Below are 26,288 nucleotides of genomic sequence, written 5' to 3'. Positions count from 1 at the left end.
AAGGGTGCGGCCAGGGAGGAGTCCATCCTCCCCAAGGCACCTCGGAGGTGCCTTCCCCCTTTAGGACTCTCCCTTTATCATATCTCTTGGCGCATGGGCCTCTTGGGGCTGGTTCCCTTGGCCCATATAGGCCAAGGCGCACCCCCCACAGCCCATGTGGCCCCCCGGGGGCTGGTGGACCCCTTGGTGGACCCCCGGACCCCTTTCGGCACTCCCGGTACAATACCGATAAAGTGCGAAACTTTTCCGGCGACCAAAATAAGACTTCCCATATATAAATATTTACCTCCGGACCATTCCGGAACTCCTCGTGACGTCCGGGATCTCATCCGGGACTCCGAACAACTTTCGGGTTACCGCATACTAATATCTCTACAACCCTAGCGTCACCGAACCTTAAGTGTGTAGACCCTACGGGTTCGGGAGACACGCATACATGACCAAGACGACTCTCCGGTCAATAACCAACAGCGGGATCTGGATACCCATGTTGGCTCCCACATGCTCCTCGATGATCTCATCGGATGAACCACGATGTCGAGGATTCAATCAATCCCGTATACAATTCCCTTTGTCTATCGGTATGTTACTTGCCCGAGATTCGATCGTCGGTATCCCTATACCTTGTTCAATCTCGTTACCGGCAAGTCTCTTTACTCGTTCCGTAACTCACATCATCCCGTGATCAACTCCTTGGTCACATTGTGCACATTATGATGATGTCCTACCGAGTGGGCCCAGAGATACCTCTCCGTTTACACGGAGTGACAAATCCCAGTCTCGATTCGTGCCAACCCAACAGACACTTTCGGAGATACCTGTAGTGCACCTTTATAGCCACCCAGTTACGTTGTGACGTTTGGTACACCCAAAGCATTCCTACGGTATCCGGGAGTTGCATAATCTCATGGTCTAAGGAAATGATACTTGACATTAGAAAAGCTCTGAGCAAACGAACTACACGATCTTGTGCTAGGCTTAGGATTGGGTCTTGTCCATCACATCATTCTCCTAATGATGTGATCCCGTTATCAACGACATCCAATGTCCATGGTCAGGAAACCATAACCATCTATTGATCAACGAGCTAGTCAACTAGAGGCTTACTAGGGACATGGTGTTGTCTATGTATCCACACATGAATCTGAGTTTCCTATCAATACAATTCTAGCATGGATAATAAACGATTATCATGAACAAGGAAATATAATAATAACCTATTTATTATTGCCTCTAGGGCATATTTCCAACAGAGGATTCAATCAATCCCGGTATACAATTCCCTTTGTTAATCGGTATGTTACTTGCCCGAGATTCGACCGTCGGTATCCCAATACCTTGTTCAATCTCGTTACCGGCAAGTCTCTTTACTCGTACCGTAATGCATGATCCCGTGACTAACGCCTTAGCCACATTGAGCTCATTATGATGATGCATTACTGAGTGGGCCTAGAGATACCTCTCCGTCACACGGAGTGACAAATCCCAGTCTCGATCCGTGCCAACCCAACAGACACTTTCGGAGATACCCGTAGTGCACCTTTATAGTCACCCAGTTACATTGTGATGTTTGGTGCACCCAAAGCACTCCTACAGTATCCGGGAGTTGCACGATCTCATGGTCTAAGGAAAAGATACTTGACATTGGAAAAGCTCTAGCAAACGAAACTACACGATCTTTTAAGCTATGCTTAGGATTGGGTCTTGTCCATCACATCATTCTCCTAATGGTGTGATCCCGTTATCAATGACATCCAATGTCCATAGTCAGGAAACCATGGCTATCTGTTGATCAACGAGCTAGTCAACTAGAGGCTTACTAGGGACACGTTGTGGTCTATGTATTCACACATGTATTATGATTTCCGGATAACACAATTATAGAATGAACAATAGACAATTATCATGAACAAAGAAATATAATAATAACCATTTATTATTGCCTCTACGGCATATTTCCAACAGTCTCCCACTTGCACTAGAGTCAATAATCTAGTTACATTGTGATGAATCGAACACCCATTGCGTCCTGGTGTTGATCATGTTTTGCCCTAGGGAGAGGTTTAGTCAACGGATCTGCTACATTCAGATCCGTATGTACTTTACAAATATCTATGTCTCCATTTTGAACACTTTCACGAATGGACTTGAAGCGACGCTTGATATGCCTGGTCTTCCTGTGAAACCTGGGCTCCTTCGCAAGGGCAATAGCTCCAGTGTTGTCACAGAAGAGAGTCATCGGGCCCGACGCATTGGGAATCACCCCTAGGTCGGTAATGAACTCCTTCACCCAGACTGCTTCCTGTGCTGCCTCCGAGGCTGCCATGTACTCCGCTTCACATGTAGATCCCGCCACGACGCTTTGCTTGCAACTGCACCAGCTTACTGCTCCTCCATTCAAAATATACACGTATCCGTTTTGTGACTTCGAGTCATCCAGATCTGTGTCGAAGCCAGCGTCGACGTAACCCTTTACGACGAGCTCTTCGTCACCTCCATAAACGAGAAACATATCCTTAGTCCTCTTCAGGTACTTCAGGATATTCTTGACCGCTGTCCAGTGTTCCATGCCGGGATTACTTTGGTACCTTCCTACCAAACTTACGGCAAGGTTTACATCAGGTCTGGTACACAGCATGGCATACATAATAGACCCTATGGCCGAGGCATAGGGGATGACACTCATCTTTTCTCTATCTTCTGCCATGGTCGGGCATTGAGCCGTGCTCAATTGCACACCTTGCAATACAGGCAAGAACCCCTTCTTGGACCGATCCATATTGAACTTCTTCAATATCTTGTCAAGGTATGTACTCTGTGAAAGACCAATGAGGCGTCTTGATCTATCTCTATAGATTTTGATGCCTAATATATAAGCAGCTTCTCCAAGGTCCTTAATTGAAAAACACTTATTCAAATAGGCCTTTATACTTTCCAAGAATTCTATATCATTTCCCATCAAAAGTATGTCATCCACATATAATATGAGAAATGCTACAGAGCTCCCACTCACTTTCTTGTAAACACAGGCTTCTCCATAAGTCTGTGTAAACCCAAACGCTTTGATCATCTCATCAAAGCGAATGTTCCAACTCCGAGATGCTTGCACCAGCCCATAGATTGAGCGCTGGAGCTTGCATACTTTGTTAGGATTCTTAGGATCGACAAAACCTTCCGGCTGCATCATATACAACTCTTCCTTAAGGAAGCCGTTAAGGAATGCCGTTTTGACGTCCATCTGCCATATCTCATAATCATAGTATGCGGCAATTGCTAACATGATTCGAACGGACTTCAGCTTCGCTACGGGTGAGAAAGTCTCATCGTAGTCAACCCCTTGAACTTGTCGATAACCCTTAGCGACAAGTCGAGCTTTGTAGATGGTCACATTACCATCCGCGTCCGTCTTCTTCTTAAAGATCCATTTGTTTTCTATGGCTCACCGATCATCAGGCAAGTCAGTCAAAGTCCATACTTCGTTTTCATACATGGATCCTATCTCGGATTTCATGGCTTCTAGCCATTTGTCGGAATCCGGGCCCGCCATCGCTTCTTCATAGTTCGAAGGTTCACCGTTGTCTAACAACATGATTTCCAGGACAGGGTTGCCGTACCACTCTGGTGCGGAACGTGTCCTTGTGGACCTACGAAGTTCAGTAGTAACTTGATCCGAAGCTTCATGATCATCATCATGAACTTCCTCCCCAGTCGGTGTAGGCACCACAGGAACATCTTCCCGCGCTGCGCTACTTTCCGGTTCGGAAGGGGTGACTATCACCTCATCAAGTTCCACTTTCCTCCCACTCAATTCTTTCGAGAGAAACTCCTTCTCCAGAAAGGACCCGTTCTTGGCAACGAAGATCTTGCCTTCGGATCTGAGGTAGAAGGTATACCCAATAGTTTCCTTAGGGTATCCTATGAAGACGCAGTTTTCCGACTTGGGTTCGAGCTTTTCAGGTTGAAGTTTCTTGACATAAGCATCGCATCCCCAAACTTTTAGAAACGACAGCTTAGGTTTCTTCCCAAACCATAATTCATACGGTGTCGTCTCAACGGATTTCGACGGAGCCCTATTTAAAGTGAATGCGGCAATCTCTAAAGCATAGCCCCAAAATGAGAGCGGTAAATCGGTAAGAGACATCATAGATCGCACCATATCCAATAGAGTGCAATTACGACGTTCGGACACACCGTTTCGCTGAGGTGTTCCAGGCGGCGTGAGTTGTGAAACTATTCCACATTTCCTTAAATGTGCACCAAATTCGTGACTTAAATATTCTCCACCATGATCTGATCGTAAGAATTTTATTCTCCTGTCACGTTGATTCTCAACCTCACTCTGAAATTCCTTGAATTTTTCAAAGGTTTCAGACTTGTGCTTCATTAGGTAGACATACCCATATCTACTTAAATCATCAGTGAGAGTGAGAACATAACGATATCCTCCGCGAGCCTCAACACTCATTGCACCGCACACATCGGTATGTATGATTTCCAATAAGTTGGTTGCTCGCTCCATTGTTCCGGAGAACGGAGTCTTGGTCATCTTACCCATGAGGCATGGTTCGCACGTGTCAAATGATTCGTAATCAAGAGACTCCAAAAGTCCATCTGCATGGAGCTTCTTCATGCGCTTGACACCAATGTGACCAAGGCGGCAGTGCCACAGATATGTGGGACTATCGTTATCAACTTTACATCTTTTGGTATTCACACTATGAATATGTGTAACATCACGTTCGAGATTCATCAAGAATAAACCATTGACCAGCGGGGCATGACCATAAAACATATCTCTCAAATAAATAGAACAACCATTATTCTCGGATTTAAATGAGTAGCCATCTCGAATTAAACGAGATCCAGATACAATGTTCATGCTCAAAGCTGGCACTAAATAACAATTACTGAGGTTTAAAACTAATCCCGTGGGTAGATGCAGAGGTAGCGTGCCGACGGCGATCACATCGACCTTGGAACCATTCCCGACGCGCATCGTCACCTCGTCCTTTGCCAGTCTCCGTTTATTCCGTAGTTCCTATTTTGAGTTACAAATATGAGCAACCGCACCGGTATCAAATACCCAGGAGCTACTATGAGTACTGGTAAGGTACACATCAATTACATGTATATCACATATACCTTTGGTGTTGCCGGCCTTCTTTTCCGCTAAGTATTTGGGGCAGTTCCGCTTCCAGTGACCACTTCCCTTGCAATAAAAGCACTCAGTTTCAGGCTTGGGTCCATTCTTTGACTTCTTCCCAGTAACTGGTTTACCGGGCGCGGCAACTCCCTTGCCGTCCTTCTTGAAGTTCTTCTTACCCTTGCCCTTCTTGAACTTAGTGGTTTTATTCACCATCAACACTTGTTGTTCTTTTCTGATCTCCACCTCCGCTGATTTCAGCATTGAATATATCTCAGGAATGGTCTTCTCCATCCCCTGCATATTGAAGTTCATCACAAAGCTCTTGTAGCTTGGTGGAAGCGACTGAAGGATTCTGTCAATGACCGCGTCATCCGGGAGATTAACTCCCAGCTGAGTCAAGCGGTTGTGCAACCCAGACATTCTGAGTATGTGCTCACTTACAGAACTATTTTCCTCCATTTTACAGCTGAAGAACTTGTCGGAGACTTCATATCTCTCGACCCGGGCATGAGCTTGGAAAACCAATTTCAGCTCCTCGAACATCTCATATGCTCCATGTTTCTCAAAACGCTTTTGGAGACCCGGTTCTAAGCTGTAAAGCATGCCGCACCGAACGAGGGAGTAATCATCAGCACGTGATTGCCAAGCGTTCATAACGTCTTGGTTCTCTGGGATTGATGCTTCACCTAGCGGTGCTTCTAAGACATAATCTTTCTTGGCTACTATGAGGATGATCCTCAGGTTCCGGACCCAGTCCGTATAGTTGCTGCCATCATCTTTCAGCTTGGTTTTCTCTAGGAACGCGTTGAAATTGAGGACAACGTTGGCCATTTGATCTACAAGACATAGTGTAAAGATTTTAGACTAAGTTCATGATAATTAAGTTCATCTAATCAAATTATTTAATGAACTCCCACTCAGATAGACATCCCTCTAGTCATCTAAGTGAAACATGATCCGAGTTAACTAGGCCGTGTCCGATCATCACGTGAGACGGACTAGTCAAGATCGGTGAACATCTCCATGTTGATCGTATCTTCTATACGACTCATGCTCGACCTTTCGGTCCTCTGTGTTCCGAGGCCATGTCTATACATGCTAGGCTCGTCAAGTCAACCTAAGTGTATTGTGTGTGTTCCGAGGCCATGTCTGTACATGCTAGGCTCGTCAACACCCGTTGTATTCGAACGTTAGAATCTATCACACCCGATCATCACGTGGTGCTTCGAAACAACGAACCTTCGCAATGGTGCACAGTTAGGGGGAACACTTTTCTTGAAATTATCATAAGGGATCATCTTACTTACTACCGTCGTTCTAAGCAAATAAGATGCAAAAACATGATAAACATCACATGCAATCAAATAGTGACATGATATGGCCAATATCATTATGCTCCTTTGATCTCCATCTTCGGGGCACCATGATCATCTTCGTCACCGGCATGACACCATGATCTCCATCATTGTGTCTTCATGAAGTCGTCACGCCAACGATTACTTCTACTTCTATGGCTAACGCGTTTAGCAACAAAGTAAAGTAATTTACATGGCGTTATTCAATGACACGCAGGTCATACAAAATAATAAAGACAACTCCTATGGCTCCTGCCGGTTGTCATACTCATCGACATGCAAGTCGTGATTCCTATTACAAGAATATGATCAATCTCATACATCACATATATCATTCATCACATCTTCTGGCCATATCACATCACATAGCACTTGCTGCAAAAACAAGTTAGACGTCCTCTAATTGTTGTTGCAAGTTTTTACGTGGCTTGTATAGGTTTCTAGCAAGAACGTTTCTTACCTACGTAAAACCACAACGTGATTTGCCAATTTCTATTTAACCTTCATAAGGACCCTTTTCATCGAATCCGTTCCGACTAAAGTAGGAGAGACAGACACCCGCTAGCCACCTTATGCAACTAGTGCATGTCAGTCGGTGGAACCTGTCTCACGTAAGCGTACGTGTAAGGTCGGTCCGGGCCGCTTCATCCTACAATACCGCCGAAACAAGATACGACTAGTAGCGGCAAGAAGAATTGGCAACATCAACGCCCACAACTGCTTTGTGTTCTACTCGTGCATAGTAACTACGCATAGGCCTGGCTCATGATGCCACTGTTGGGAATCGTAGCATAATTTTAAAATTTTCCTACGCTCACCAAGATGCATCTATGGAGTATACTAGCAATGAGGGGAAAGGAGTGCATCTACATACCCTTGTAGATCGCGAGCGGAAGCGTTCCAATGAACGTGGATGACGGAGTCGTACTCGCCGTGATTCAAATCACCGATGACCGAGTGCCGAACGGACGGCACCTCCGCGTTCAACACACGTACGGTCCAGCGACGTCTCCTCCTTCTTGATCCAGCAAGGGGGAAGGAGAGGTTGATGGAGATCCAGCAGCACGACGGCGTGGTGGTGGATGTAGCGGGATGCCGGCAGGGCTTCGCCGAGCTTCTACGAGAGAGAGAGGTGTAGCAGGGGAGGAGGGAGGCGCCCAAGGCTGTCCTATTGCTGCCCTCCCTCCCCCCTTTATATAGGCCCCCTGGGAGGGGGGGGGGGGGGCGCCGGCCAAACCCCATCTAGATGGGGGGGGGGGGCGGCGGCCAAGGGGGTGCCTTGCCCCCCAAGGCAAGTGGGGCGCCCCCCACCCTAGGGTTTCCAACCCTAGGCGCAGGGGGGAGGCCCATGGGGGGGCGCCCAGCCCACTAGGGGCTGGTTCCCTTCCCACTTCAGCCCACGGGGCCCTCTGGGATAGGTGGCCCCACCTGGTGGACCCCCGGGACCCTTCCGGTGTTCCCGGTACAATACCGGTAACCCCCGAAACTTTCCCGGTGGCCGAAACTTGACTTCCTATATATAATTCTTTACCTCCGGACCATTCCGGAACTCCTCGTGACGTCCGGGATCTCATCCGGGACTCCGAACAACTTTCGGGTTTCCTCATACACATATCTCTACAACCCTAGCGTCACCGAACCTTAAGTGTGTAGACCCTACGGGTTCGGGAGACATGCAGACATGACCGAGACGCCTCTCCGGTCAATAACCAACAGCGGGATCTGGATACCCATGTTGGCTCCCACATGTTCCACGATGATCTCATCGGATGAACCACGATGTCGAGGATTCAATCAATCCCGGTATACAATTCCCTTTGTTAATCGGTATGTTACTTGCCCGAGATTCGATCGTCGGTATCCCAATACCTTGTTCAATCTCGTTACCGGCAAGTCTCTTTACTCGTACCGTAATGCATGATCCCGTGACTAACGCCTTAGCCACATTGAGCTCATTATGATGATGCATTACCGAGTGGGCCCAGAGATACCTCTCCGTCACACGGAGTGACAAATCCCAGTCTCGATCCGTGCCAACCCAACAGACACTTTCGGAGATACCCGTAGTGCACCTTTATAGTCACCCAGTTACGTTGTGATGTTTGGTGCACCCAAAGCACTCCTACGGTATCCGGGAGTTGCACGATCTCATGGTCTAAGGAAAAGATACTTGACATTGGAAAAGCTCTAGCAAACGAAACTACACGATCTTTTAAGCTATGCTTAGGATTGGGTCTTGTCCATCACATCATTCTCCTAATGATGTGATCCCGTTATCAATGACATCCAATGTCCATAGTCAGGAAACCATGACTATCTGTTGATCAACGAGCTAGTCAACTAGAGGCTTACTAGGGACACGTTGTGGTCTATGTATTCACACATGTATTACGATTTCCGGATAACACAATTATAGCATGAACAATAGACAATTATCATGAACAAAGAAATATAATAATAACCATTTATTATTGCCTCTAGGGCATATTTCCAACAAACTAATGCTAGGGAGGAAAATGATAGGAAGAACAAGAAGGAGAACACCAAGAACTCTAAGATCTAGATCCAAGGGGTTCCCCTCACATAGAGGAGAAAGTGATTGGTGGAAATGTGGATCTAGATCTCCTCTCTCTTTTCCCTCATAAACTAGCAAGAATCCATGGAGGGATTGAGAGTTAGCTAGCTCGAAGAAGGTCAACAATGGGGGAAGAACACGAGCTCAAAGGATTAGGTTCATTGGGGAAGAAGACCCCCTTTTATAGGTGGGGAAAAAACCAACCGTTATGCTCACAGCCCGCACAGAGCGGTACTACCGCTCGTCCTCACGGTACTACCGCTAGGGGTAGTGGTACTACCGCTAAGAGTAGCGGTACTACTGCTTGCGAGCGGTACTAAAAAAATACATCCGCGCCTACCACCGCTGGACTTGTGACGAGTTTTTGGTCCGGAGCGGAAGTAGCCACGGAAGTAGCTGCGGTAGTACCGCTCCCAAGAGCGGTAGTAAAAAATTACATCCCCTCCAAGCAGTAGTACCGCTCCCACGAGCGGTAGTACCGCTGCAGCTTTTACAAGGACACCAAAACTGACACAACTTCTGCAAACGGACTCCGAATTCAACGAAACCAAGTTTGTTGGAAAGCTAGTGACAAGGGCTAACACAATGTTGATAGAAATAACAATAATAAGTAAATTAGAAAAGGCCCATAAGAAAATGGTGAGAACCCTTCCTCGAATAAGACCGGTAAAACCTCCAACACTGAAAACGCAAAAGAAGACGCATGTGAACTCCGTTTTCGATGAACTCGAGCTTGTCATCAAGATGACCATAAGCTCTAAGACTCACAAAGAGAACCAAACAAGAACCAAGAAACATGATGCAAGGATGCAATGGTTTGAGCTCTCTACTAACGATACGATCAAGCTACCAACTTGAGAGCCCCCCTTGATAGTACGGCTATCGATCCTATAACCCGGTCTCCAAACTATCACCATGAGACCGGTAAAATATAAACCTATAAAGGGCAAACCTTTGCCTTTCATGAAGTCCACTTGAGCTAGATGATGACGATCTTGACTCCCTCAAGTTGAACCACCTTTCTTGATTGCGTTGGGTCGATGAAGACTAGATGATTGCTCCCCCATACTCCACTATGGGTGAGCCACTCTTCGGCAGATCTTCACAAGTCCATTGACACCACAATGGAAGGCAAGCATCAAGCACTTGATCTCTTCGTGATGCTCCACTTGAACTTGCGCACGGAATTCTTGATGACGATCACCACTTGATGTCATCCTCTCCATTGGTTGAGTGATATCTTCCTCTTGACGCAAGCCCATGAACACGTACCTAACCCCACATAGAACTCTCACATAGACCATTGGTTAGTACACAAAGCACAATGGACAATGCTTACCATACCATGGGATCGCTTGATCCCTCTCGGTACATCTTCTACACTTTGCGTGTTGATCAACTTGATTCACTATTTGACTTAGTCTTGATCAACCTCTCACAAGACCAATCTTTAGGTAATTACTTGAATAGCACCTTGGTCGACACAAACTCTCCTTGAAACCAACACATGTATTCCAAGAAAAGCCTATGGACAAAACCTTCAAATATAACTCAAGGCAACCATTAGTCCATAGAGATTGTCATCAATTATCAAAACCAAACATGGGGCCACCGCATGTTCTTTCAGATGTGTGGACGCGCAGCGACTAGACTAGCATATGCCACGGTCGATGGCTTGGTCTCACTAGCCATGGAGCATTGGATGCTAACCGGATAATATGGACTTGGAAAGGTCTGGCCGGATTGGACGTAGTCAGATCCGAGTCGAGATAAGGTCCGAGTCGGACAGACCCAACTATATATGAGATGCAACGATATGTCATCCGTGAGTCTCTAGTACAACATACGTTCTATGTTCTAAGACCTGAGCTAGCACATGTACTCGGGATGGTGACAGACTTGCTTTGGGCCGACTAAACGCTACTCCGTGACTGGGTAGTTACAAAGGTAGGTTTCAGGCTTGTCCAGACCCATGCCGCGAGACATGGTCGAGCAAGATGAGATTTGCCCCTCCGATCAGGAGAGATATACTCTGGGCCCCTCGTGTGATCCGACCAGGATAAGCATGGCCATGCGACAAGGATTATGAGATAATCTGGTTTGTGGTCGGCATCACTGGAACGAGAAAGAGGTCGGGCTAGCACAAGGATGACAGACTCGCCTTGAGCTCGACAACATATATCATGTTGCAAAAGGAATGGAAGTGTGATGTATAGGTTCGCCTAACCAGCTTCATAGTCTGATTGGTGTTTGGCATGCCTTGCTAGGGGCCGCTACCAACCGTGCAGTTCGGAGGTGATCCGAACTACGACCAAGTTGACTTGAACCTAAGGGGTCGCGCGCTTAAGGGAAGGAACCTACGAGGTCGGATCCGAGGACACTGGTCGGATGTGATCCGAGCTGTATTCGGATTGTGGCCGAGTAGACTTATGGGCTTTAGGGTCCGTGCGAGGCCCAAGTGTTGAGCCCGCGACGGATGCCTATATAAAGTGGGGTGCGGCACACTCATGCGGTTGATCGCTTTGGCGCTGTCACTAGGGTTTGCATGTGTTGCAAATAGACACCTCCACTCGCCGCCGACTGTGTGATCGGACCTAGCAGTCTGCCGCACGGTGTTCCTCCTGCACGCGCGGATACCGTTAGAGGCGGTGCACCTGCGCCGCTCCGGCGAACCTGTACGTGGGAACCGACGACCGGCTGTTCGAGGGAGATCGGACGAGGAGGAGACGACCCACGCGGACCTGCATGGCACTGCGCGTCTAGTGGTAACGAACTGTGATCCATCTCCCGTAGCATGTTCTTGGTTGTTCTGCGCGTAGGAAATTTTAATTTGTAGTCGACGCACCCTACCGTAGAACCCAACATAATCGCCCGTTGGAGTTGCCCTTATCTTTAGAGCATCTCCAATAGAAGATGTAGATGTAAAAATAACTACGTTTTTACATCTTGGAGGCCCAAAAGCACCTCTCCAACAGATGGTGTACATGTAAAAAATTATATCTTCCCCTCCCGAAGATGTAAACTACAACACCACCATCAGGAGATGTAAAAGGAGATGTAAAAACACGACTGCTCGCCAACTGCCCAACTATCATTCCTTTTCCTTCCACGCGACCAGCCGTCGCCAACGAAATCGGCACCAAATCGCCGCCGCTGCACGCCACCCGACGGCCGTCAGGCCCGCCGCGACTTTGCCCCCCGTCCCCCGCCGCTTGCCTCGCTGGCCCGCCGCCTGCAGCCGCCGATTCACTTTCGACCGCTGCCGAATCGAAACTTCTCCGGCGGCTGCGACTAGCCTAAATGCCTTCTCCAACGGTCGCCAGGCCCGCTGCGACTTCGCTCGCCGTCCCCCGCCGCCTGCCTCGTCAGCCCGCCGCCTGCCTCGTCAGCCCGCCGCCTGCCTCGTCAGCCCGCCGCCCGCAGCCGCTAATTCGCTTTCGGCCGCCGCCGTATTGAAACTTCTCCTACGGCTGCAACTGGCATAAATGCCTTCTTCGTCGGCCGCCAGGCCCGCCACGACCTTGTCCCCTGTCCCCCGTTGCCTGCCTCGGCCGGCCTGCCACCTGCCCGATCCCCTTTCGGCCGATTACGGGCGGTTCTAGCGCCGCCCCGTGCTGCCGCAACCGGTTTGGCTTCCTCTCGACCTCCCCTACCCATTCCTCTCCGCCGCCGGCCGATTCCGGCCATCCCCGCCGGCCCCGGCGAGCTGCAGCGGGAGCACGCGAGCTTTGATAGTTTCGAGAGTTGGTTTAGTGCACTATTTGACATCTTCAAATACATCATCTGTTGGAGTTGAAATTTTACATCACAAATATACATTATCTGTTGGAGTTGACTATTTTTTAAAGATGTAAAAAACACTTTGTGGTGATGTAAATTATACAACACCTAGTTTTATATCTTCAAATTTGCATCATCTATTAGACCCCTGTTCCAAACTGTCAAATTTGTCGAGGGATTAAAATTTTGTTCAGCTAGCAGACCCCCTAACACTTAATCCGGGACCCGCCGCACAAATCTCGCCCTCTTCGTCACTTCCTCTGTTCCTCAGGCCCCGTCGCAGGCCGTGTAGAGAAAACGGGAGCGACCAAACGCTCTCCTCGCCGCTTCGCACAGACACACCACCAGCTAGCAGCCGTAGTTGCATCCTTCCAGGGTTCGGCGCAGGAGATGGAGGAGGGCGCTGCCGGAGGAGGAGGAGGGGGTGGGGGCGGCGGCGTCACCATCGCCGGCGATCGATCGAGCTTCGTGATCGGCCTCATCGAGAACCGAGCCAAGGAGGTCACGCCTTAAACCCCCATCTTCACCCCCGCATTGGTTAGTCGGGTCGTTGATTTCGCCCCCGTGCCGTCCATTTCGAACGTTCCCATCTCAGTGCCCCGCCCGACCCGTGTCTTCTCGGGGTTGCCGCGGATTGAATCGAAGGAGTTACCTCGGTTTGGTATGCCAGTGCGATGTTCTCCTTCGGATTTGCTCAAAATCTCCCGGCCGGTGATTTGTCTAGGGTTTGGAGGGTTTTTGGATCGACGATTAGTTTCAGGACGATTGCTGCACGATAGCTCTTCTGCTGCATTTGCCGTTCCGACTGAATCGAAATCGAAACCGTGTGATATGATGTAAACTGCACCCGCACCTGGCGAGCAAATTTTTAGTACTTTCCTGATGTTGCAGTAACTCATAAACAGATTTGGGCGGTAATTCCTAGAAGTTGCTCTAATCTCCGTCCAGAAATGACTGATATTCTGTTTAACCGCCACAGAGATAATCTCCTATAAACTACTCCGTCTGTAACTTAATATATGACGTTTTATGTTTGGGACACATAAGTATATGAATAGTATGTAACTAAAATGATTTCCTTCGTCTGTATAGTTCTTTTTTTGGGCGTTTGTCTGACTGTTTATTTACAAACAGCATTTTCTGACCTCCATACACAATTCACCAAATTAAAATTCGATATCCAGGCGTAAAATGTATCTTCTATTTTTAGAGGGATCTTTGTGTGTTCACCGCATCCCATGTCACATTAATTGGTTGCTGCACCTGCAAGTGTTGGACATTTGTGTTTTTTTATGCGTGGATATATAGAATTGAAGTGCACCTTAGGCTGATATTGTAATGAATCTGATGTTGGCAACTAAAGGAAATTCTAGTAAAAGCAAAGCAGAGAAAGCCGGTCTTCATCTTCGAATTCATGAACAGATACAGTTTTGCTACTTTGCCAGAATTTGTTTACAGAAAAAAAAATGTTACAGGTTGGTGTTGCGGCATTTGATTTGAGATCAGCCTCACTGCACCTATCTCAGTATATCGAGACAAGCTGTTCATACCAGAATACAAAGACACTACTGCATTTCTATGATCCGAATACTGTAATTGTGCCCCCAAATAAAACAGCGGCAGATGGTATGGTTGGAGTTTCAGAGCTGGTTGATAAAAATTACCAAGCAAGCAAAAAGGTGATACTCTTATGACATTTTATCTATATTTTACAGAAGGAAAGAATAATAGCGTTCTACTCTAAGAAAAGCTCACTTTGTAGGTCACAATGGCACGTGGTTGCTTTGATGATACCAAGGTATTATGTTTTGTTTTCACTTACTGGGACATCTATTCTTTCAGTTATCGGGTGAATTAGACCCCTTAATATCACTCATGTTCCCTTTATCTGTAAGGGGGCGGTTATGGTAAAAAATCTGTCGGCTAGAGACCCATCTGCACTTGGTTTGGATACTTACTGCAAGCAGTACTATCTTTGTCTTGCTGCGGCCTCTGCAACAATTAAGTGGTAAATATGCTCAACACTTGAGAGTCAAGACATCATTAGTTTGAAGTTTTCCCTCTTCATGATTAACCCACACCAATGGGAGTGAATTTGTCATGACATGTCTCCCATGCATATAATACAGCATTGTATCAAGTATCAGTCTGACCCAAGTTACTATTGTATACCATCACTATGAACCAAGCTGCCATATTTATGACCTTATTATTGAGTTTAATCTATGGCTGGATCAAGACAACTAATTACGACTCTATGAATAGTTAACTAATTTCGAAAAGTGCATGTGTTTCCAGATAGTCACAGCTCTTTTCTTGATGTTTGCACCATTTGATAGTGGTCTTGTCCTAACACTTTCACCTTCAGTTGACGATACTCATTTAAGATAATGGACCTGAAAATTGATTGCTGCATGATTCATTTAAAGGGATGCAATATTCAAGCTCAAACTCCATGAGCAATTGAAGAAAAAAATTTGAACATTTTTTCTAGAAAACACAAAGCTTGTGCCCTGATGCATTGATAGAAAGAATATAATTTACACAAGCCTGGGACTAGGCAGCACAACTGACCACTCGAGACATGACCACAACCGACTGCCGCTAGACATACATTACAGCCGATGCAACCTAACAACCCCCGGCCTCAATGCCATCGTGCGCAACAAACCTACCAAACCCTCACCACAGAAATAGAGAAGCCATCTCCACAAAGAAGGGCAGAGTTGGGACATTCCTACATTGGAGGCAGCAAATCAATGGCGCCGTGGGCTGCTACGCGTCACACATGTCTCAATGATGTCCGCCACATCTCACACACCAGCAAGTAGACCAGATCCGCCGTGGCCCAATCAGAAGGGCGGCGGGGGGTGGGGGGTGGCCCTGGCAGTCCTGATAGGGTACGGAAGACATCCCACCGAAACAACTTACGCCCACAACCGTTAACCAATACTGGTCGAAGTGCTTCCATGCGACCAAGACGCTACAACACGGGATCCTTTGCTGCCTGTTGCCCATGCCAACCACGGTAGCCGTACCGACACATTGCTGGTGTACCTAGGACCTTCCTACTACATTCGACTATTCGAGGCATATGTTTTTGCCAGGTAGTGCACCAACCGGGCATCAGAACTCCAAAAATAACACCTCCAGTATGTTGTGAGCAGCGTTGGTCCCTTGTTTTCAGCTTCTGTTGTTCAGACAGTTGAACATCCTATGTTCAACTCTCTGAACATATGTGCTTCAGAGAGTTGAACACCTGCTCTAACATCCGTTTGTTTATTGGTTTAATCATGTCCATCACATGTTTTTTTCCACTCATTTCTTTTATGGAATCTTTCAATTTAAATACCTTTGGGGTAAGAGTCAAGGCATGTTGCCTGCTAGCCGCACCGACACATTGCCGGTGTACCTAGGACCTTCCTGGAGGTGTTATTTCTTTTATGGAATTCTTTCAATCCAAATATCCTCCACTACCTGCTGTCCATGCCAACCATGGTAGCCGCACCGACACATTGCTGGTGTACCTAGGACCTTCCTGCTAGAGTCGAGGCATCTGTTGCCACCTAGTGCACCAACCGGGCGTCAGACCTCCAAAAATAACAACTCTAGTATGCCGTGAGCAGTGCTGGTCCCTTGTTTTCAGCTTTCGTTGTTCAGAGAGTTGAGCACCCTATGTTGAAAGCTAGCTCTAACATCTGTTTGTTTATTGGTTTAATCATGTCCAACACATGTTTTTTTTTCCACTCATTTCTTTTATGGAATCTTTCAATTAAAATATACCTTTAGGGTAAGATACTAATTTCTATCATTCTACAACAAGGTTACCCAGCATCACATGAGTCTTCTGACGTTATGTTTGTATCTTTTTACAGGATAGAATCAGAAAAAGGTGTAATTATTACTAACCATTCACTATCAGTAAGTTATTGGAAAATTTGCTTTAACATATATTGCACTTCTGAAGCCTCACCTATGTTCATTCTTATCAATTTACTTATTATGAACAAGTGGAAAAATCTATTGCTTGCTGTTTATTCCCCCATTGATGCCTATTTCATTCATAGGTTCTATGCCGGTTATGCGTACTTTTTTTTTTGAAGAACAAATGGTTATGCATACTTGAAAAATCATATGCATTGTCTTCACAAATTGGCTCTTGGAGCGACATTAATTCGTTAGTGTGTTAATGGCAACAATCAGTGTATTGAGCTGTAGCTTTATGACTATTGATTGTCCATTAGATTGTACTGTATGCTGGATTGCTGGTTGTTACATGCATGCCGGCTCGCTGTCTGCGATTTTCATATTCTGAAAGCTCATGCATGTTTCAGGGTTTAATTTTGTTTAATGGATTTTACACTTAAACACGAATCATATAGTTTTAATTTTAAAGCGCTATTTCCTTGGAAAATTTTGTTGCTGAAGCCTCGAAACAGAAGATATTAGGATTTAAGCATCTACAGTTCCTAAGCCCACGTATGTTCCTCAAAGAGTAAGCCACCATGTTTCATTTGTTTCTTGGTATGGTTATTACTCATGTGTTGTGCTAACCTCCAAAAATGCCAGTTGAAGGCTGTTATTCTCCTTTTCTTTCTGTTATGAGCTCATGGCCTCCCATAGTTATGTTAAAAAAAACTGCATTTGCCTCCAGGTTACATTCAATGGCTCATTTGACCATATGAACATCGATTCAACTAGGTATTATTTTGAAACAACCGACCCTCAAATTCTATCAAGTAATGTAACCTGATTAATCTTGTTCATCAAAAGAGCTGGGAGAACAAGAGTTCAACAGTTCAGTTGCCATTACTGAATGGCTTGCATTCTTTGATTTGCACCCAACAGTGTTCAAACATTAGAAATAATTGACCCTCTCCATACTGAACTGTGGGGTACTAGCAACAAAAAGAAAAGTCTCTTTCAGATGTTGAAGACTACAAAGACTACGGGAGGGTATGCCTCACGACACATACTAAAATCTTACGTTAACTTTGTATTCATATCATGATGCTGTATGTTGAGTTACTAAGCACAACGACATGGTTGTCCCAGGTCTAGACTACTGAGAGCCAACTTATTACAACCATTAAAAGATATTCAAACTATCAATACTCGGCTTGACTGCTTGGTAAGTATATTTTGCATTTACATTATAGTCTATTTGTGAGCATCACCAAATTGATCTGTAACTGGACATATACAAGAGCTCTGAATTTTATGTGCGAGATTTTTGTATGTGAAATAGAAGTGGATCTTATAGTGTTCATAACTACAAATGCATGTTCTTTTGTATGATTTTGCTGCATGTAACTATTGGGTCTAAAAAGTAGTAAGTTAATATGCTGTCCACCTTAGACCAGTGCTTATAATTTGTGAATATCTCTGTTTTCTTAGAAAAGAGAGGAAATACGGTAACCATGCGAATATGAACTTTGCATTTTGAAAATTACCACTGACTGTGAGTATGATATGTGGTGCGGGGCCAAAGTTCACATCTCATTGAGACATGCAGTAGTATTTTTCATAGCTTCAACTTTGTGGTGGCATGGCTCTAAATTCCCCCTTGTGAAAACATTAACCTGTACCTTAATATTGCATTATTTTTATATCTCAGCGCGGCGTTTCAACTTTATGCATGCTTTTGAAATTGACACTTGTGCATACTTTTGATGTTAATATCTAAATTTCAGGATGAGCTAGTGAGCAACGAGGAACTATTCTTTGGCTTGACACAAGGTCTCCGTAAATTTCCAAAAGAATCAGGTTACTCTATAATTTCTATGCTCTTCTCTTGTTGTGCTGTTCTGTAGGTAATATGATTCTCACTGCTAAAAAATTGCTGCATGCCGTTCTTGTGTCCTAGATAAGGTTCTCTGTCACTTTTGCTTCAAACCCAAAAAGGTCACAGATGAGGTACTGAAGCCTGCCAATGGTCGAAAGAGCCAATTGTTGATATCTGACATTATTGTTCTAAAAACTGCTCTGGATGCAATACCATTCCTCTCCAAGGTGCTTTAATCAGAATCCTGGTATCTCATTTTATAGTTGAATCTTATTCTGTCGTATTTCTGCTGATTTTTCCTCACATTTCTAGTAAAACTGACAACAGCTAGTTTTCAAGCATGTAATGTGTAGCCTTAACTTGCAGGTTCTGAAGGGGGCGAACAGTTTTCTTCTTAAGAACATTTATCAGACCATATGTGAAAACCCAAAGTATGAGAGCATGAGAAAGAGGTGCAGTTTTATGTGCACTTTTCCCTCATGTGTCAAAGAAAATAAATTATATGCCCTCTATCCCTTTCTTTTGCTTAATGTGTACACATGGTCTTGTTTGATACACATATGAAAATAGGAGATTGGAAATTTAGATACCCTTAGTGTTTGTATATATCACAATCAGTTGCTTAAAGTGCTTTTACAACTATAGGTATATTCTTCACTGATGTAAGTTGCAGTGTTACACTCAACTCCCAAGCAATATCTTAAGATGAATTATCACAAGACATAAACCATCAGTTGTTCCAAATCTTGCTTGTAGCTAGCTGCTAGCCTATGAAATACAGACTTCACCATGCACCAGAGCAGCACAGGCAGTTGTAATTTAGTATGGTCGAGCATGATGATACTGTTTTAACATCAAGTCTTTCCAGAGGTTTTGAATCAGTACCACCCCCCCCCCCCCCCCCCCCCCCCCCCTTTTTCCATTCCTGCTATACTCCTGTCTTCTTATTTTATTTCTTGGCTTGCATTGTCATATATCAGCATTGGGTAAGCTTAGTTATATTCATCTACACTAAATAATTGTGATTTTTCACCTTCTTTTCTAATGCTTTTGTGTTCTCCTTTCTGACCCTAGAATCGGAGAAGTGATTGATGAAGATGTTATTCATTCGAGGGCTCCTTTTGTAGCCTGCACTCAGCAATGTTTCGCTATTAAGCCAGGGATTGATGGCCTACTTGATGTTGCTCGTCGATCCTTCTGCGATACAAGCGAAGGTGCTTATTGTTCCATATTCATTTCTAATTTGTATAATGCATTAGTGTGACATAGTATTTTGCAGCCATACATAACCTTGCCACCAAGTACAGAGAGGAGTTTACTCTGCCAAATTTGAAGATACCGTATAACAATAGACTGGGGTTTTACTTTATTATACCCCTGAGGGATATTACTGAAAAGCTTCCTAATAAATTTATCCAGGTATGTGTATGTCCCTTTAAAAATTCAGCTTCCTAATTGCGTGCTAACCAATTGCGAATTCTAAACAATCAATTAGGTTGTTAGGCATGGGAAGAATGTCCATTGCTCAAGCTTTGAGCTAGCTTCGGTAAGTTTACTTCTTAGTAAGTTAATATTCTTAGGGTTTTTGGGTAACTGGGCACTAACTGCCACACTGCAAAGCTTTGACCGTGCAGGTAACTTTTCTGGTTTAAATTTCCAGTACAGTACATGCTAACCAACAAGGTTTAGCTACTTGGTAGATCTCACCCATTTTACTTTAGCTAAAAAAGGTTATCATGTTATGGAAGCGGACGAAGAGCACTCGGCGACGCAGCACATCGAAGTCACGGCCGCTGCCGTGCCAGTTGGGGATGCGTGCATGTTTGGAGTACAAGATTTCTCATATGTGAATACATGCCCGCAACGTACATTGAAACAGTGCGTGACTGTGCATCGACATTGAATAGGTTTGCATGGGGTACACTAGAAAACAGAACAGTGCGCGTCGCATTAAATCGATTCCGTGTTAGAGTAAGTCCATTCTGCTTTAGATCCAGCCGCATACCCTCCATTGCCGGATAAAAAAAAGCAAGGATCCATTCGAGTGTCCAGTGTTCATCTTCCCCACGCACCCCTCCATTCCATATCCAGCGAGGCGGAAAGATAAGCAGGGCAGTGAGTTCCTGTGGAAATCCATCGTTCCAAAACTTACGGAAACGGGGATGATACCTACGTCAAATCTTCCGATGGATCCTGGTTCAGCAACCATGGAAGGTAAGCGCTCTGAGATTACGGAAGGGGAACGACCCTTGGCCCACGGATACGTTCCTATCCGCGTGGATTGACCATGGATCCGGGTGGACCGGGTCGGAGGATGCAGGCCATGCACAAACCCAGGTCAAGGACGCCGGCCACGAGCATGAAGCCCACGATCTCGACCAAGGCGTGAACAGCCTGTACTATTGCTGAGGCGAAGCATGGCAAGACCAAGCTTGACGGCGACGGGAACGACCAGGATGCGGGTGACGTACACGTAGCTTGAGGAAGCGGCTGGCTGGCCGCGGGAATGCAAAACGCGGCAAGCACAGACGATGGCCACCTGGATTTGCTCATCATGGCATGCACAGTCTTCCACATGGCTTTCTTCTCAGACGTTGTCGCTGGCCGCCAGAATGCATAACTTGGTGTTGGCAGCCACGGCGGACGTGGTGTCGCTGCGACACGGCAAGCTCAGACGATAACCAGGGCGAACATAGTCTTCCTAGTTCATCCCGGCTTTGTTTCATGTAGCAAGCAGAAGACTGTGAAGGAAATTGCATGAACTTAGAAGAGGATTGGGGGAAGGATTGGTGGGGAAGAACTGGTGTCCAGGGGAAGAAGGGTCTTGATGGGGAGAAGAAAGGGTTGGGGCGCCCGTGGATTGAGTGGATTATTGGGTCTTGGGTGGTTGGGCGCTGGTGGTTGAGCTCGATTGGGCATGGGTGTAATGTCTGACAATGTCAGTGCCAGAAAACAGACCTAGATACAGAGCATGCATGTGAGAGATACATGGCGAATAAACTTCTAATACGGACTGCCTAATATAGGAGATGTGAATCCCGAGGCTAGTTAATGGGTCAGATTTTGATGGGTGGAGTCGCCGGGTGCTCCACTGCTCCTACGCACTTTCGATCATGTTATCTACTATAACTGGGAGTAATCTTCTTGTGAAAGCCTTGTGACTTGTATAATAATTAGCTCTTGGAATGGGAAAATCTCAGAAGAGGACTAACTTCTGGAAAAATTAAATTATACTGCATGCGAGCAGATATTTTATTTTATAAATGTGCAACCCTGACAAACATGATTATACTGTAGGAGTACTTGTTTCTTCCTACAGCTACTTAACATCATATATGTCTTCTATTAAGTGCAGCTAAATGTTAGGAACAAGTCGGCTGCTGCTGAGTGCTTCTTGCGCACTGAACTCTGTTTAGAAGGTTGCTCCAACCATTAAGTTTTGACTTCTTATTTTTCATATCACGTGTAATTCTTGCTTGAAGCCATCTTTGGAGTATTCTTTCTTGTGTTAATTTCAATAATGTACTGGTTCATCTTTGTCTCGGTTGATTGATAACCCCTCTTATAACAGACAAAAAAAATATACTTGCGTAATGTGATGAACCCATTTGTTGCACACAGTGTTCACTGTCTATATTTACTGGCACCCTCCATGTAGGTAGTAGCAATTAGCTGTTGTATAACGGAGCATTATCATGCTTCTTTTTGTGTATATAACTATATATAGATCTCCATTTTTAACTGTATCATCAATGTTTCCAGTCGGACATTTATTTGCCTTCCAGGCTCTTCCGGCTGAGGAGTGTGTTGGGCTATTGGCCAAAATTTCCAGGTTGGAAAATGGGAATCGTACACCTGAATGGCTGGGGTTTATCTCACAAAATTTCAATGCAAAAAACTCCTAATGTTTTTCAGAATTTTAGAAGCTTGCGGGCAGTGGAGCACTAGATTTTTCATGCAACATTACATATTAGTACTATGCAAGTATATACGGAGATCTTGGTGTCATCCAAGTTTCTTTAATTGTTTCAGGACTTATTAGTGAGATCAGAGAAGACATTCGTATCTTAACAATGCTCGCAGAAGTATTATGTCTTTTGGACATGATTGTAAATTCTTTTGCCTATACAATATCTACAAAGCCTGTTGATCGCTACACTAGACCGGAGTTCACAGGTGGGCTTATAACACAAAGCTTGTAATTATTTGTTTGTTTGAATGTGAATTCTTTTGTTATTAGTGTTCATGGAATCCCAATCTTTATATACTTACGTTGCTATTTTCACTTAAGCAGGTGATGGTCCAATGGCAATCAATGCTGGACGACATCCTATTCTGGAGAGCTTACATACTGATTTTGTTGTGAGTTGTTTTCATTTTTATTCATTTCTCCATATTTATGTTATATTTCATGATTTTCTTTATTAATTTTATATGTTATCACTGTCATGTAGCCAAATAATATCTTCCTTTCCGAAGCATCGAATATGGTTCTTGTCATGGGGCCAAACATGTGAGTCACATGAACATTGCTTCTAAGTTGCTTTAGCAAGCTACTGATTTATTTGCGCAAGTGTATTTAGTCCCTGCATTATCTTGCTATTACAGGAGTGGAAAAAGTACATATCTTCAACAGATTTGTCTAATAGTTATTCTTGCGCAAGTCGGCTGTTATGTCCCAGCTCAATTTGCATCACTGAGAGTGGTTGATCGTATATTTACACGCATAGGCACTGGAGATAATGTTGAAAACAACTCGAGCACGGTACGTGCTTGAAGAAAGACTTCGTACTATTAGTTTTGTCAAAATAAAAGGTGTGGTATATTGTTCTGAGTGTGTTATTCTAGTTTTATCATTTGCATCTTGTGTTCAAAGCATAGTGATCGGGCCTGTTATCACTATGCTTCGAGCACTCTGCTTGGGACAGCGATATGTATATACCTTTTCTTCCATCAGGCCTGTTATCTCATCAATAGTGTGTGAGCCAATTGGTGTGTTTAATATACTTGGAAACTGATTTACCTGCCTGAAAAGTTGGACATGATTATTTTTCCTCAATAGCTGAGTGCACAGATATTCTAATTACATGGCACAGAAGAGATTCCCGTCCAGTGCACAGACTGTTGAATACAATGTATATCTTAGCTGTTCCTAATTAGCTTAATTTCTGTTTGCAGTTTATGACGGAAATGAAAGAGACAGCTTTCATCATGCAAAATGTTTCTTCAAGGTACTACGCTGCTGCAATGGAATGAAATTGGATATGTTTGACTTTGTCTTGTTTTCCTTCTGATGAATGACCATGGACATTTGAGTTACAGGAGCTTGGTTGTAGTGGATGAGCTTGGAAGAGCTACTTCTTCCTCTGATGGGTTGGCAATTGCATGGAGCTGCTGCGAGCACCTGCTATCCCTCAAAGGGTAAGAATTAGCAACATCATATGTACTGATGTGTTGTTCTTATTCGTGATGTTGAAGATGTGCCTGGGATAAGGTTGTTCTATGAGGTGGTACACACCCACACCTCCCACTAACTGAGCTAGGCTCAGTTCCATGTTATTCTGCATTTCCAGCGTCCAATTTTAGTTATAGCAACAACTATTTGTTTTTCTAAGGAAAATTTGATTTCTTAATCAAATAAGTAATGTCCGTCTAGCTTATACGTACAGATAATTAGTTAATTACACTAAGATTATGCATTCTGTCCTCTTGTGGCAATCTGTAAACTGTTGGTTTTCAAACTTTTCAGATGACACCAGTAGTAGTTCAGTATTAAGCTTAACTAGGGGATTTGTCATGCCAGATGTAGCTGGCCATGTACTTGGTTGGTTAATTTTAGTAACTGTTCATCCGTAACACAAACTATCTGGAGTAACCTCTATTGTTTTGGTAATGAGAGGTTTAACATTTAATTATGTAGATGGTACCCTTTTTGGTGAACAATGAAGACAGTATCCTGCCGGAGTAGTTCCTGCTATATAAAATTTATTAGTGTTGTCACGTCATTTCGATGCTTTCTTCTAATACAAAATGACATGCAGAGTCAGGTGCATGTTTGAGAGAATAGTAAGTAATTTAACAGTGTTGTGTCTTCCACCCATGCAGCTACACGGTGTTTGCGACACACATGGAGGGCTTGTCAGAGCTCGCAACGATGTATCCAAACGTGAAGGTCCTCCATTTCGAGGTTGACTTGAGGAACGGTCTCTTGGATTTCAAGGTAGGGTTCAATGCAAAACTGCGGGAATTTCATTTTTCGTATCTTTAACTCAATGCTGCCGCGCCTCCCAAACACCAGTTCCGGCTGAAGGATGGCGTCCGACGGGTACCACACTATGGACTTCTGCTAGCCAGAGTGGCCGGCCTACCTACTTCAGTGATCGACACCGCGACCAGCATCACTTCACGTATCACAGAGCAGGTCCAACTCTAATTATCTTCCAAGTATGATGCTCATGTTCCTTGTGTTGGTTATTGACTGGTTATTATTCGGTTCTTGCAGGAAATGGTTAGGATGGACGCGAACTGCGTGCAGTACCAGCCGCTGAGGATGGCGTACCAGGCCGCGCAACGGCTCATCTGCTTGAAGTACTCAAACCAAGGGGACGACTACATCCGTGAAGCATTGCAGGACCTCAAGGAGAGTTACGCTGCAGGCAATTTGATATGAAACAACAAGAGATTACGTCTCCAGGAATTTGATAGAGGTCTGTTTGTAGGTCTATGGCCGCAGAGGATCCATCAGTCTTATTTCCATCCGCCGCTGTAATTATATATTAGTCAGAGTCCGATACTGAAAGTGGCGATACGGGAGAGATCCCTTAATAACACAAAGCACACCCGGAGTCGATGATGAGACGAGGAACAGGAGGAATCCTCCTTACAATTGCATATTTGCGCAAGGAAAGTTGAACTTTATGGAGTTACATAAAATCTGCTAAGTGATAGCCTAGTCTCACTCCTTCCTCTTTCCCACGTTGTTCCCCAAAATTCATAGGTTTGAACTGTGATGAAATTTGACCTTGGGTATTTTTTTTTCCTTTAACATTAAAAAAAGGTATATCAAAATGTCAAAAATATGTTTTTAAAAAGTAAGCCCTAAAATTTCTGTGAAAAATTGACAAAATAGAAAGAAAATTGCTGGAAAGGTGTTCTTTGGGCTGCGAAAAGGCAGCCAAAGTGCGGTATTTCTGAAAAGTTGGTAATGGCTAGAAAAGTTAAATTCTGAGATGACCTGTGGTTTGCTTCTGCTTGCTTGGCCACCCAATTCTGGGAGTTACGTGTTGCCCACCCAATTCTGGTAGTTGGTGTGGGATGCGCATCAACTTAAAATTACTTTTAGAAGATGTTTCACCCAAGACCTTCTTGATCAGTGGTATAATCTGCTTAGCATTGTTTCCTCTCTGCAACTTGATGACTCCTTGATTTGGATGTTTGATGAATCAAAAGGTTCCTGTCAATTCTCGTTATGCCATAGTCAATTTAGAGGGTTTTTGCCTGTGAACATTCCGGCAGTTTGGAAGATCGCTGTGCCTCCTAAGGTGCATATTTTCCTTTGGTTAATGGCTAATAATAAACTCCTCAGCAGAGATGATCTTCACAAGAGGCAAATTGTTCCTGACCTTAGTTGCATTTTTTTCTCTGAAG

The 26,288-nt window shown here is 44.7% G+C and overlaps 1 protein-coding gene and 1 pseudogene across 1 annotated transcript; both read left to right on the top strand.

Annotated features, from left to right (window-relative positions):
• LOC141040814 (uncharacterized) overlaps positions 1-26,288 on the top strand; it is a 150,570-nt pseudogene that overhangs the window by 35,351 nt on the left and 88,931 nt on the right.
• On the top strand, positions 13,097-25,574 carry LOC109770623 (DNA mismatch repair protein MSH4). The gene is made up of 24 exons (XM_020329346.4): positions 13,097-13,357; positions 14,332-14,535; positions 14,619-14,654; positions 14,752-14,864; positions 16,732-16,777; positions 17,511-17,557; positions 17,705-17,812; positions 17,912-17,987; positions 18,550-18,622; positions 18,723-18,868; positions 19,008-19,093; positions 19,716-19,855; positions 19,921-20,060; positions 20,137-20,187; positions 21,997-22,060; positions 22,674-22,817; positions 22,936-23,003; positions 23,096-23,154; positions 23,250-23,406; positions 23,820-23,872; positions 23,964-24,062; positions 24,747-24,861; positions 24,940-25,062; positions 25,144-25,574. Exons 1-24 carry the CDS (start codon positions 13,247-13,249, stop codon positions 25,309-25,311), a joined length of 2,427 nt encoding a protein of 808 aa, XP_020184935.1. The 5' UTR covers positions 13,097-13,246; the 3' UTR covers positions 25,312-25,574.

This window comes from Aegilops tauschii, chromosome 2 (genome assembly GCF_002575655.3).
Source record: "Aegilops tauschii subsp. strangulata cultivar AL8/78 chromosome 2, Aet v6.0, whole genome shotgun sequence".
In the NCBI taxonomy this organism is placed as follows: Eukaryota; Viridiplantae; Streptophyta; class Magnoliopsida; order Poales; family Poaceae; genus Aegilops; species Aegilops tauschii.
Note: the sequence above shows the minus strand (reverse complement) of the source record. Positions and strands in the feature narration are given on the sequence as shown.